We start from the raw sequence: 13,305 nt of genomic DNA, 5'->3' as shown, positions 1-13,305 counted from the left end.
AATCTTTCGAAACTTGTCATGGAGAGCCTGGTACTTCTCGAAAGCACTAGCCACCATCTAGGTAGTGAACCCCTAATTCAAAGACCTATAAGGGTGAACCCCAAAGCTAAGTGTAGATTGAGAGAATTTTGTTGAAAAATAAGGGCCTAGATGAATAAATATTCTTATAATGGATTCAAGATGAACCGTTCTCCAACAAGTTGATAAAGCACTCTCAAGGAGAGATAGTTTTAAGGAATTCTCAATATGTGATAAGGCTTAGATTCTCAGAGTTAGAAATGACCATCCTTATTCATGTGGAAAATTCCCCAAGAAGGAAAGATTCTTGAGAAAACCTTGTGAGGATATACTATGACTAGAGGATTTCGAAGTTTTAACTCGAGAGCTATGATGTTCACCAAGCTTGCGATGGTTTACTCTGCTTTGGAATAAGATTATGATATGCTTTGGTTGCAATACTCTTCATTTGTTTGAAATATTGTATTCATGTGGTGCATATGTTTTTGTGTGTAACCTGTGAAGGTACCACACAGGTTTATAAATACTCTTTATTTGTTTGAAATAGTGTATTCATGTGGTGCATATGTTTTTGTGTGTAACCTGTGAAGGTACCACACAGGTTTATGGATTGTCATGTGGATGTTACTCGAGAGGTGCATCACATGAAGGCATTTGTTTGAGACCTTGACCCCTCTCGATCAAACATGGGTATACTCCTGGCACGATTGGTGTGAGGACAAGAAGCGACTCCGAAGTGATATGCACAAGATAGTGCATGGTGATTGACTAAGCATGCATGTTGGTACCTGACATCGTAGGGCTCCTAACACCAATACCTAGAGTGTCCGTGCTTTTGCGATAGGTGACATCTGATAAAAGCAACTCCTACGATTTATTGACAATTGCATTGAGGTGTATGTGAGACATTGTAGGGCTCCTCCGATCATCACTGTGGTCCAAGAGTGTTCAAGCTTATCGGTGGCATGCCATCCTAGTCTAAGGTTCACAATCATGGAGCAAGGAGATTTATGTTGATTGAGATGACAATGATGTGTTACTGTCTATCACGTGATGTGGATATATTATATATGCATGGTTTGAAAGGAACAGTATAATATATCTTTGTTTTTATGTGCATGGATCATATTGTTGGTAAGTTGAAGTAACAACTCTAGCAAGGACTGGTTTATGACAATATGAAAGGAAGTGTATGGATTGAGCATTATTATCGATGAGTTGAGTAATGGTTGTTACTAGGGTGTTCAACTACTCCGACAAGGACCAATCTATGGTAAAATAGCCAAAGCACATACGCATACATGTGATAAACAACTAGATTGTAGATTATAATGTCATGCAACAAGGATGGTGAGACAAGAGTGCATGAGGCACACTCCAAGGGAAATGGAGATCTCTCCAAGGGTGTAAGACACAATCAATGGTTAACTCCCATCGCATTTGATATCTTTGATAATTTTTCTCCTACTCGTACCCATGCACTCCAATCACTTTGCTATGGAGTTTGTTGCAAGAAGTGTGGGTGGTAGTGAGCTACCACTTTGTCCTTGTGAAACCAAAGAATTTATTAGACATGGATTCTCCTCCTCGGTCTGCTCTGAATTACTTTAATTTTGTTCGTCCCATTTTCAACCAGTACGAGCCATTCCTGAAACTTTCCAAAATCCTGAGACTTTTCCTAAAGAAAACACACCCAAATCTTCCTAACTATAAGCATCTATCAATGTAAAGTAGGAAGAACCTCCAATTGCAATTGTATCGATCTTTCCATAAAGATCAGTGTGTATGAGTTGAAGAGGAACCTTGGCCCTAAAATTGACCTCTTTCCATAAAGATCAATGTGTATGAGTTGAAGAGGAACCTTGGCCCTAAAATTGACCTCTTGAGGAAAGGATTTCTAGGTGCTACTTACCCCCATCACATGCAAGCTTCACATACAACATCTAGACTATCAAAAATTGGTGGCAAATGCTCATCTAGTTTATCTTTTTACGTCTTTGAAAGAGTTTGCATACTGAGATGCCCATACCTCTCATTGCCAAAGTTAGATGCAAGCCAAATTAGATTGGATTGCACATGTTGAAAGCTAATATAAGTTGTTCCTTTGAATACCCTTTGCAATGACCTTATCATCTCCATCAAGAATGAGTGCACAATTCTTGTCCAAGTGAATGTGTCTCTTCATATCTAGAACCAAAAGAACATTTGAAAGGCTTTTTGTACCGCTGAAAGGAGATGTCTCTTCATATCTAGAACCAAAAGAACATTTGAAAGGCTTTTTGTACCGCTGAAAGGAGATGTCTCTTCATATCTAGAACCAAAAGAACATTTGAAAGGCTTTTTGTACCGGCTTCTTTAAACATAAGTGAAATAGTAGATAAACCTTTGATTGGACACTTCATTGTTCCACTGCCACGATAATGTCAGGGAGATATACCAATCCTTGTGACTAGTCATGTGCCTACACAACCCAATGTTGATGATTCAAGAATCATCATATACTACAACATTAGTTGTTTCACTGCACACTTCTTCAATGGCAACAAATAGCTCCATTTCTACAACATGATTGGATTTCTCCTTGGCCTTTAGAGTGCCATTCTTGGCATCTGCTCGCATCCTCTTCACCATGTTTTTCAAATTGATACGAACAAATGTACCATCAATAGCATTGCCTTCTACCAAAACGTGACATTTGCCTTTCTTTGGAAGCATCCTCTTTGCTGCAACCAAGTAGCCTGCAATTGACGTGCCATTTTCTTCTTGATTACTACCAATCACTGCTTATTTCTTCTTGATTACTACCAATCAATCTCTATTCTCCTTGTTTGAAGAACAAAAGGTTGCTAACATTTCACAATAGATTGCACACCTTCAACGCTCATGGTTTGCCAATCTCCAGGGTAGAGAGTTTGCACCCAAGAGACACCCACAAAAACTGATAGGAACGCAAACCTCACGACATGTTAAGCCAAGAAAAAGAACTCCTGCCGTGTGCACCAAGCCATCCATCAATTGCAAGCTTCACCACACACAAACATCCTCGTACACTTTAAAATGTCCTAGTACCAAACTAGTGTTAAGAAACATAAGGGCTCCAACATACACAGAAATAATGGTCAACGCGTGCAAAAGACAAAAGGTCTATGCAACATATGCAAAGAACTTAGCCTGTAGTAATGGAGGAGGTAAAAATGTGCTCCACAAGCCAACCGATGAGCGTAAGTTTCATGATAACAAAGAGGAAGACTTGTTATCTTATTTTCTATTGAAGGATTAAAATTACTCTTCAACTTCAGGCACATAAAGCTTGTTGACTGACCTAATTTAACAGCTTTTACTATACAGCAGTAAAGGAGTGAAATTACAAATAAAGACTGAATGAAAATACATCTAATCGTCACCACTCCATCACTAAAATCTAGCTCAGCCATCGTGCTACACCATCATCTTCTCCTAACACTGCCAAAATCTCCACAGCAATATCCAAGGAAACCTGCAGGAAGAAGGAAGATCAATTAATCGCTAGCTTTGCAAACAATAGTCACATTCAGTTTTAGATGCTATCAGTGAAAGTAACAATGTATCTCTCCCTGCCTCACAAGACTAGCAAGGCCACGTCTAGCATCCAGAGCTTCCACAAGGGCAGGTAAGATTTATCTGTTTGGCGATCAAGTTGCTTTGACAAGGAGTAAGTGTGCAGCTATAACAGCACGGGTGAACCTGGACAGAGCTCACCAGTGGTTCAAAACGTTTCATTGGACATGTGCTTAGCCAGATCAATAATTCACTTGATACAACAGGACCTTAAGGATCCTCTAGCATCTTCTACTACACAGCGTACTGCTTTGGTTTTCCAAGTAACATAACAAAAGCCACGTGAGAGCAAGGTCATTATCGCCACCCTCTGGATGGGAGGTGAAGGTCATTAGACCCCTCCTTTTCTTGACATAGGTGATATCTAGCATCTTCCTTGTTGCATCACATTACAGCTACGTTTCTTGCCACAGGTATAATAGGCAAAGATCTCATACGCAAAATCTGTGCCGGATCACTGGATGAAAGCATCATGACATTGATCAAAAATAACTCAGTTTACATTAAAAAGAAACATTGGAAAAGGTCAATCCCAGTAATCCTTTGTTGACAAAAACTGAGAAATTCTTGTCCTGCACAAGACACAGTAATGAAGACTTACCATGCGAAACTTGCCATTGGTTAGTCTGCATTCCTCTAAGACTCTACCTTCTAGCATCCAGCTCTCCCATACATCAAACGTATGATTAACAAACACAAGCTCCAGCTTTTTGTTGGCCTGAAAAGGAGAGGGGAGAAGTTCTCTAAAAGTTCAAATTGGCAACACGAAAAGAAGAAAAAACCATGCCAAAACCACAATCATAGAAGAGGAGGTTACCATGTCACAATTGATGGTGTATGAGATAATTCAAATACCATGAATGAAAGTACCCATTAGTCTTCAAGGAACTTTTATTTTTAAAAAAACAGGTTAATAAACCTTACTTGTAAGAGTTTTCCCCCAGCCGCCAGAGACCGCAAACCAATCCTATCCTACAGAAGTTAGAACCAAGCACATTTACTTGATGTCATCCAAAGAGAAGCTTAAAATTCAAACTTTTAGGGCGATCTAACATAATGCTGACTAGATTTTCAACTGGTTTTTTATGCTTCATGCAGTAAAAACACCGGAAGGAATAAAGTTGTTACCCGGTTTCGTAAGACCACAAGGAACTGAGCTGCTGGATCACGAATTGTAACATTCGACATTGTGTCCAGACACCATCCACGGCCTGGACCCCGCTGCCTTGCCACATGGAAACCCGACCCATCTTCTGCTCGTAATGCAACAACATAACCCTCTTTGAGTAGGTCGATTGCTTGCCCAAATATCCCATTGTTGAAACCTAATGAGCTCCGTCTTTCAGACATGACTTCTTCAGTAAAAGGGTACTCTCCTTCTCTTTTTGACTTTGAATCCTCTGGTGAAGCAAACCGGGAGCTGGAGCTGAGCACCTGATCCCTTCCACTAATACTTGCACCACGATCATCACGTTGCAGCGCAACCCAGTTAGTCTCTCTTTCTGTTGCTAAAGAATCTGCACTTCGTTGGGACTTCCTGCGACCGGGTCGCTTCTTCGCCTTTTTCCCAGCACCCTTACCATGACTCCTACTATCGCGCTGACTAAGGGATTGAGAAACTCCACCATCCTGAAGGCGAGGATCTGGGGTGTTAAAATACATTTGCTTGTGGCGAAGCTCCTGTCCTGATTGAGTATCCCCCAACAAAGGCTTCCCATCACTGGACCACAAAAGTGTGTCCTTCTCTTGCCTATCTTGCCTTTCGTCTTGCCAGCCATAATCTCTATCATCATCCTCTTCATCAGACACAGCACTGCTAGGAACCACTCCATCCAGTAGAAACGAACGCAAAATTGTGACAGCTTTTGCTCGAATTTCCATCCAAACTTCCTCACTATAGTCAGAACTTCGAGGCAAAATCAAGACATTTGGCATCTCTCTGACCTGCATAAGAGGATAGTTACCCTTTAATTGCCCGATTGTAAATGGACTCTTCTTCAATGACTAACATTTTGGATGCAAGAAACAGTTTGATGCATTATGATTTTCTGGCTAGAAGGTAGCAAAAGTCTCATTTAAAACATAATCCTTGAAAAATATTGCTTGCAAGTCACACTAACACCACACCGACCTATTGCAGACAGGGTTGTTGCAAATACGCCCTCAGTCATACAACAGCATTAGCAGGGAGCACTTGTATGAATCAGATAATAGCAGGCCCAGATGCTGTCAAAAGCTTGTCAACTTTAAACCCATTCAAGCACAAGGTAGTTCTATTACAAAACATCAAGCCTGTTTTTGTCAAAGGCTTGTTAATTTAAAATTCAACTCATCCCAATACCAATCCAAGTTGATTTGAGGACTTTGTTATCTAGGCAAATGTCATAGTCAAAACAAAAAAAATTCTGAGGTATTTTGAGTGTAAATTTGTAACGCTTTGTTACTTAGAGGAAAAACTTGAGTGGTTTGGATAAAGGAATGTTTTCAAAACTATTAAATGTATACAATTCTTCACTCTAGTATTGATTCAGAAATTGGAGTAGAGGTGGAGAATTTAGGACGAAGGAAGAGGAGAAAACAATGCAAGAAATTACGACTGGTGCATTAACACAAATAGTAAGATCTTCACGAATCACACAGCAAGACTAGGCACAAATTGTAAATGAGAAAAATAAAGAGAACATAACTGAATTACATTCTGAACCAAGAAACACAAACCTTGGTGGCTGAACATCCTCCCTAGGATGTCTATTTTGAAAAGCTGACTTTACATCCATGTGCATGATTGGCCACCTCCCCAGTGCAGCTAAGACCAAGAATGTGTGCATCACTGCATTGTGGTCAATTCGGCTATGGGAGCGAATGTCTTTTGGAATTCAAATCCATCGAGCTCATCAAAAACTTTTGCCACTAGTCAAGTTTTGTACTTTTCCAATGAGACATCACATCTATACTTGGCTTTGAAATGGGTACTTAGCACCAATGACCTTCGTTTTTTAGAACACTCCACAAGGTCAAGTACACTTCTCCATCATGGGGTCATACATGGCTCCTACACAATTAGCATCTGCTTGCACTTCGCAAGACTTCATCATCTCTACCATGTGTGTCTAATTGGCTTCAAGTCATATACCTTCATAAGGTCAGAAAAATCCGAACTTACGAATTGAGAGATTTGAGAAAGAAATAATAGTGAAGAAGGACAAAGACAAAAACAAAGCATTTGAAAGATCAAAAATAAATAAACTAACAAAAATCAAAAGATAATATCAAACGAAGACTTTTAATTAAGACGTTAACAAAAAAACAAAAAACAAAACAAAAAAACAAAAAGACAAAAAACAAAACACACACACAAAAGCATACACACACTTCTTCTTAATAAGAACTTAAACCTTTTGAGCTGAGATACTAAACAACAACATAAAATAGCAAAACAGAGAACTGTAAACTCTAGACCTAAAGCACTTAAAGAGCCAAAACCAAACATTAAGCTAAACTTTAACAAAGACTGCAACTACATGACCCCCATCCAATAAGCATCTGCTTAGCCTCAAGAAGACTTGTGTGCTCATGTACCTTCATCATCTCTACAATTGATGAGTGCATAATTGACATGGTTTGCTTGGGCTTTTCTTTTCTCCTCTATCCTCTCTAACCAACGTATATAAATGGCGCATCAATTATGACCGGTAGATTATTGTTGTCATACAACTAACCCACTAGGGGAATGTCTTTACCCTTCATGGATCCGCAAACTCTGTGACACACCTACGAGTACGCAAGGCACAACCGGACATCAGACAGTAGCCGACATGCAAAATCAGACAACACAAGTGACACATGGCTTTGCCACATGGCAATGATGACATGGCAATGTTGATGTGGCATTGATGACATGGCATTAATGATGTGGCAATCAGATACAAGATATAGGTGGAATACTATCGGCCAACTAGGAGTATTGGTGCATATATGTATATGTGGGTAGCCAAATCATCATATTCATCTACTTTCCTCACTATTGGACTTCCCAAGGCGTTTCTCTAGACAAAGTACTTGCCAAGAGTGTACAATGGATCACAGGATTGTGATTTGATGTCTTGATTCTCAGCCACACCTTGTACTTGAATTTTAGTTCTATTACTCCTTTCTTATACATAATACAAAGCAATAGTTTAGGACTCTTGTGTGTGCTATATGTGTGATTCCGCTGCACTCTTCTCGCTCTCTTTGGAAAACCCTACCTCATAGACACAAGTGTTTTATGGTTGCTATCAAAGCCTAGGGAACCTACAAATTTTTTTCCTTTTCTGATACTCGTGCGCGTTGGCTGCTTGAATAGGGTGGAGCACTTAGATTCCAAGAGTGTACAAGTTCGGGTTTGGGGAAAGCATAGTTGCATTCTGTACTTGTACTCATCTGTTCGGTACTTTCAATATGTATCGTACTATATCATGCTTTCCATACTCGTACTTTAAATAAAAAGTTTAAAGTGACTAGTCATTAATAGCTACTAGTGAATACATGGTATGTAGGTTGATGTTGAGGAGCTCGAGCATCGCAAACAACAGCATGCCAAGAAGGGCGACATAGTACGTGATGAGCAGGAGGAGATATACAGATAGCTTCGCAGAGAATTGATAGACGAGTCACTCGAGCTCTCACAACCACTTCCTCACTTCTTCACCTCGAGAGTTGTCCTTCCGCCTCTAAGGCACCAAGGTGTATACTCGTGGTGCACACTCGAGAGGGAGAGCTACAGAGCGACTGGTATGGCGATCCAAAGCACCAAATGCAAACTCTTCCAGAGGAGAGACCTCGACCCTCTACCATTGTTGAGGAGATATCGGGTTCTAATGTACCAAGTGATGTAGTAGAGCGGGAGCCGCTATTATAATTTTGATTCATCTTCATCTTCAAGCTATGAGTGAGTGGTGGCTCATGAGACTTGATTTATTAGCAACTGGCCTTGTGGTGACTGGTCGCTCTTTCTAGTTAGTAGTTAGCATATTGGTATTTATTTCAGTAGTAACCACTGACTAGTCACATATTCATCTTGTAGCTACTAGCCGGCTAGCCTTGTACTTTCATGATTTATGATCAAACATGTATAATGTCATATTATTTTGTGCCAACCATATGGCTATTGGCGTTTGTACTAGGATTTCAGATTCAACAAGACTTCATGTTGTATGCTCGCAACTCATTTGACATTTATAGAGCATGGATGTTTGAATTATAATTGTTTTTTGCACAATTTTGTGTACCATTGTTGCTAGATTATAAAAGGTTATAATATATATATATAATATTTTAAAAAAGTGAACGTACTTAAAGTACTTATCTCAATGCGTACTTTACGTACTCGTTTGCATATCATATCGTACCACGTTGTACATAAAGTACGCAACCACTATAGGAGAAATTAGATATTTGGGTTCTCTTCAGTGCACTTGGGTTAATTGGGATATATTGTGCGCCCTTGCACCACCAAACCCTTAATTGGGTTCTCTTCATTGCACCAAAGTTAATTGGGGTATATTATGCGTCCTTGCCTTGATGTTATATACCTGGACACTAATCTACGAATTAGGGACCTAATCCAACGCGCTTAGGGAGCCATGGGATTAGGGATTAGCAAGTTGATACTTGGCTAGGGCTTCCTACACAATCTCATAGACCCGTGTCTAACTCCGGCATAAGTTGTAACATACCACCAAAGCCTACCCGTAGGCCTTTGACACACCAACCTACGTACTCACCATGTGCGTGGCATGAGCATGTCTGCTCTCTTGGTCCAAGCCAGACCTTCGGTGGTGCATCCACACGACTATATCTCACAATAACCCAAGCTCTCATTTATATAGTGTCATTACGCTTGTTTTATCAATCTAGGAACCCTAGCCAAGTATCAACCTGATAATCCCTAATCCTAGGGCCCCTTAACTCTGTTGGATTAGATCCCTAATCCATAGATTAGTGTCCAAGTACATAACATTCTTTCCCTCCTCAAACATTTAACTAGTTTGCCCAAATTGAGAATGATCAAAGGAACTCGTACTCAGCATAGTCTCCAATTTCTAAAAAACTAGCTAAACGTACGCCTTCATCTTAGGCCAATAAAACGCCCGTTTTACTAAATCATAGGTTTGTTGTACCCCTAGATGACCCACTGTACTACAAGTGGGGGGAATTTGGGGGGCTATTGGGACCCAATCATTTGTACAATTCTCTCTCTCTCTCTCTCTCTCCATTCCATATCTCTCTTGCATAATTTTACTTTGTGATTGTTCTCTGCTAATCAAGTAAAAAGGTCCCAAAAGCTTCTACAAGTAACACTCTTAGAAAGGGCAAAGGGAGTATGACTTTTGTATGCTTACTGATGTCTGCTACTGCTCGTGATTCTGTTGCCAACAAGCTGGACTTGACTGGCTGAGCTGGTTCTGCTCCTTTTTGTCTCCCGCCCCTCCTCCTATGGACATTGTTTTTCACTCAAGATTGGTACACCCCCTTGCCTAACTAGCAATCCCTTTGCACCTTCCAACTCATTGTTCTCTCATGGCCATCTTTCCTCCCTTTCCAACATTCATATGAGCGCTTTTCCTAGGCTAGCTTTAGATGAATAAGGCTCGTGGGAGGACAAAGATGATGAAACAAAATGTTTTCTTCCAAGTTCCATGCCCTTGCCTGGACACCCCAGATTTTGTGCTTCCAAGGCAAAATTCACCCTCATGCATTGACTAGTGATGGCGTGTCCTAACTAGAAAGAAAGCCTTGATATTACTGAAACTTTCTTCCTGCTGCAAAGGCCACTTTCTTCAATGCATGGAAGGCCTTGGGAGCCTTGTCCGTGACAGACACTTTTTGACAAAGGCGTCTTCATGCCCTTGTGCAGATTTGTACGAGGTAATGCAAAGTCGGAAAATTCGTCCATATGGGTGCTCTAGGCGTGGCAAAGACTCGCCAATGATCTGATCGCTTTAGTAGTCTTAAGTATATCCCAATCCAGTATAGCATGTACCTATTCGATGTCAAGGCGAATACCAGACGCGTTGATCACATATCCTAGATAATGAAACTCTAAGAGGTCAAATGCATTCTTTTCTCATTAATGTAGAACTCATTGTCTCGCAAAAGTTACAAGACCACCTCCACATCTCGCTCATGCTGCTCTCTGTAGTGGCAGAAAAGATTAGTATATCATCCAAGAAGATAAACACACACTTTTCAATGAGCTCGAAGGAATACTCGAGACATCATTTTATTGTGTTGGTGCATTGGTGAGACCAAACGGCATTACCACAAACTCATCATGGCCACGTTCAGTCTGGAAAGACATCTTTGGAATGTCGGCTGTAAATATCCAAAACTGATGATAGCCACTTTTGAGGTCTATTTTTTAAAATTACTTAGCACCATTTAGACGCACCAGAATATACTCAATTTTGGACATTGGAAACTTATTTTTGATGGTGAGCTTATTAAGTGCCCTGTAGTCCACACATAAACGTGTGGTCTTGTCTTTCTTTTGCACAAATATGATGGATTCGGTGAGCGGCGAGGATGATGGGCCGATAAATCTAGCCCGGAGTAATTGAGATAACTATTGTTCTAGTTCACCCTTCAATGTCTTAGATAGGGGATAGGGGAACTTACTAGGTGGATCTATCTTGGGTACTAATTCAATGCAATGATCCTTAGGATGAATCGGTGGAAGCTTGTGTGGGAGGTTGGCCCTCAACATGATATCCTGGAACTTTGGAAGAGACGTGCCAACTTTTTTTCTAAGGGTGTTGTTGGTTGAACATCAAACTACTAGGCACGAAAATAAATCAATGCACACTCAGCTCCTTTTTCAATAGCTCCCTAGGTTTGGACATGTTAAATTAGTGGGCTTCCAAGAATGCTCCATCCCCGCGAATTATGATGGGCTCAAGTAACTCTCCTATCTGTACTCCTAATACTGCTGTTTTGACATCTTCGAAACACACTGTCTACCCCCCGGCTTCTTCACTAAGCCATCCTTTGTATCCTTGACCTCTTTGGGCACACTTTTAGATGTGTCCCCTTTTTCTACTCAAAACCACCCCTGAATTTTCCCTTGTGTGAGCTGAATTCTTGCTTCTTCGGTGCTCCCTTTACATGCGCCTCCTAGGAAACAATGACCAAGTAAATCAACTCTTGTAAAGTCCGGTTTGGGTACACCACCAAGCTTTTCTGAATGATTCTCTACAAGCCTAACTCAAAAAGCTTCTCATTCGCAAATATGCATAAAAGGAGTTACCTTGAGGAGAACCTTCCAAAACTTCAACACATAAGAAGAGACAAATTCTTCCTCATCCTGAGTTAGCCAATCCCACTCTTTGCAAACATCCTTCTCGAAATTCAGAGGTAGAAACTGATCATAAAACTGAATTTTGAACTTCTCCCAAGTCAAGGCAGCCATGCAATCAAGAAGCTTAGCCATCCATCACTAGCAATGTCCTTGAGATGCATATACCCACATGTCAGAGCATAGACTTCTCTGAAAGATTCTCCTTGCAAAACGAAATCTCAAACTATCTAATGAAAGAAATGTTGGTGATCAAGCCACAAGTGGGTGAGAGAAGCAAGAGCTATGGAGGATCAAAGAGCTCCATAGATAGTGGTCATGCAGAGAGAGAAAGAGAGTTGGAGAGAGAAACTCAATCTTGAGAGAGAGGATTGCACGACTCAATGTGAATTGATTAGATAAATTGTGAAGTACACCAAGTACATGCTTTTATAGGTTGCAAACATCATCTACACTCACATATTGGGACATGACACATGGCACACAGCTATACAAACGCATATAGATGGTTACACACATACTAATTTGGGCAAAAAAATTAGGGTCGATTTGGTCAATTTGGACAAAAAAACCCCAAATTTGGGCATGTGCAGAGGGGTTAATTAGCTGATTTTTTTTATTTTGGAAAAAAACCCCAATTTTATGTGTACAACAGCTTTATTTTGATGCTAATGGCCAATTTTGCAGAAGCCTCGAATTCTGAAAACCCTTTTTTAAAACAGAAAATTGCCAGTTTACAAATGATGTTGATGCAAGTATACAGAGTGGAGAAGCTTCAATAAGGTGATTTTTTAGTATGAAATAAAAAAAAGGCCCAATTATTTTTAACCTCTGATGGATATTGGTGACATGGTCGGCGGCACACTATAACATGTGACGATGACGAGCAGCAAAAGATGAGATGACACAGGTTGAGGCTAGGAGGTACACTCAGTGGGCCAAGAAGTTGAAGGGCTATGAAAGCTCAGCTGTCTGCACAGTTAGGGTTTCATGTGGGAGACACACACAGAGAAGAAGAGAGAGAGAGAGAGAGAGAGAGAGAGAGAGAGAGAGAGAGAGACATGTGGGGATAAGTCAACTCAATGTAAGAGTGTGTGACTCCCCTATCACACATGTATATTTGCACTAGTACACATAGTGCACTTAGTACATTAAAAGTACTAAGTGTACTATGTACTATAAAACTTATGAGCTAGTACACACTATAAGGGTGGGCATAATGCCTTTACCCCAACAACCTCCCACTTAAAGGCAGTGCCCTTAAATGAAGGAAAAGAAAAAATCGCATGTACATGATAATATACAAGGCCATATCAAGGCTGAAACTGGCCTCATCCAATGTCCATCAAGTGTCT

The 13,305-nt window shown here is 40.5% G+C and overlaps 1 protein-coding gene and 1 long non-coding RNA gene across 2 annotated transcripts in view; both read right to left on the bottom strand.

Moving 5' to 3' along the window:
* Window positions 1–2,502: 2,502 nt before the first annotated feature.
* LOC147628288 (uncharacterized) lies at window positions 2,503–3,106 on the bottom strand. The gene is made up of 2 exons (XR_015268043.1): window positions 2,891–3,106; window positions 2,503–2,756 (listed from the first exon to the last, which is right to left on the bottom strand). It is a non-coding gene; the product is annotated as an uncharacterized LOC147628288 (long non-coding RNA).
* A 138-nt stretch (window positions 3,107–3,244) lies between these two features.
* LOC147628287 (C-terminal binding protein AN-like) overlaps window positions 3,245–13,305 on the bottom strand; it is a 32,252-nt gene continuing 22,191 nt past the window's right edge. The window contains exons 4-7 of the mRNA XM_086813365.1: window positions 4,744–5,559; window positions 4,540–4,587; window positions 4,217–4,333; window positions 3,245–3,514 (exon numbers count right to left, since the gene is read on the bottom strand). Coding sequence (XP_086669491.1) covers window positions 3,440–3,514; window positions 4,217–4,333; window positions 4,540–4,587; window positions 4,744–5,559 — 1,056 coding nt within the window. The 3' untranslated portion in view covers window positions 3,245–3,439. The remainder of the gene's footprint in view (window positions 3,515–4,216; window positions 4,334–4,539; window positions 4,588–4,743; window positions 5,560–13,305) is intronic.

Source organism: Cibotium barometz, chromosome 19, assembly GCF_041138505.1.
Source record: "Cibotium barometz isolate CiBa-2024 chromosome 19, ASM4113850v1, whole genome shotgun sequence".
Lineage (NCBI taxonomy): Eukaryota > Viridiplantae > Streptophyta > Polypodiopsida > Cyatheales > Cibotiaceae > Cibotium > Cibotium barometz.
The sequence above is the reverse complement of the archived record's forward strand: the minus strand, read 5'-3'. Positions and strand labels throughout refer to the sequence as shown.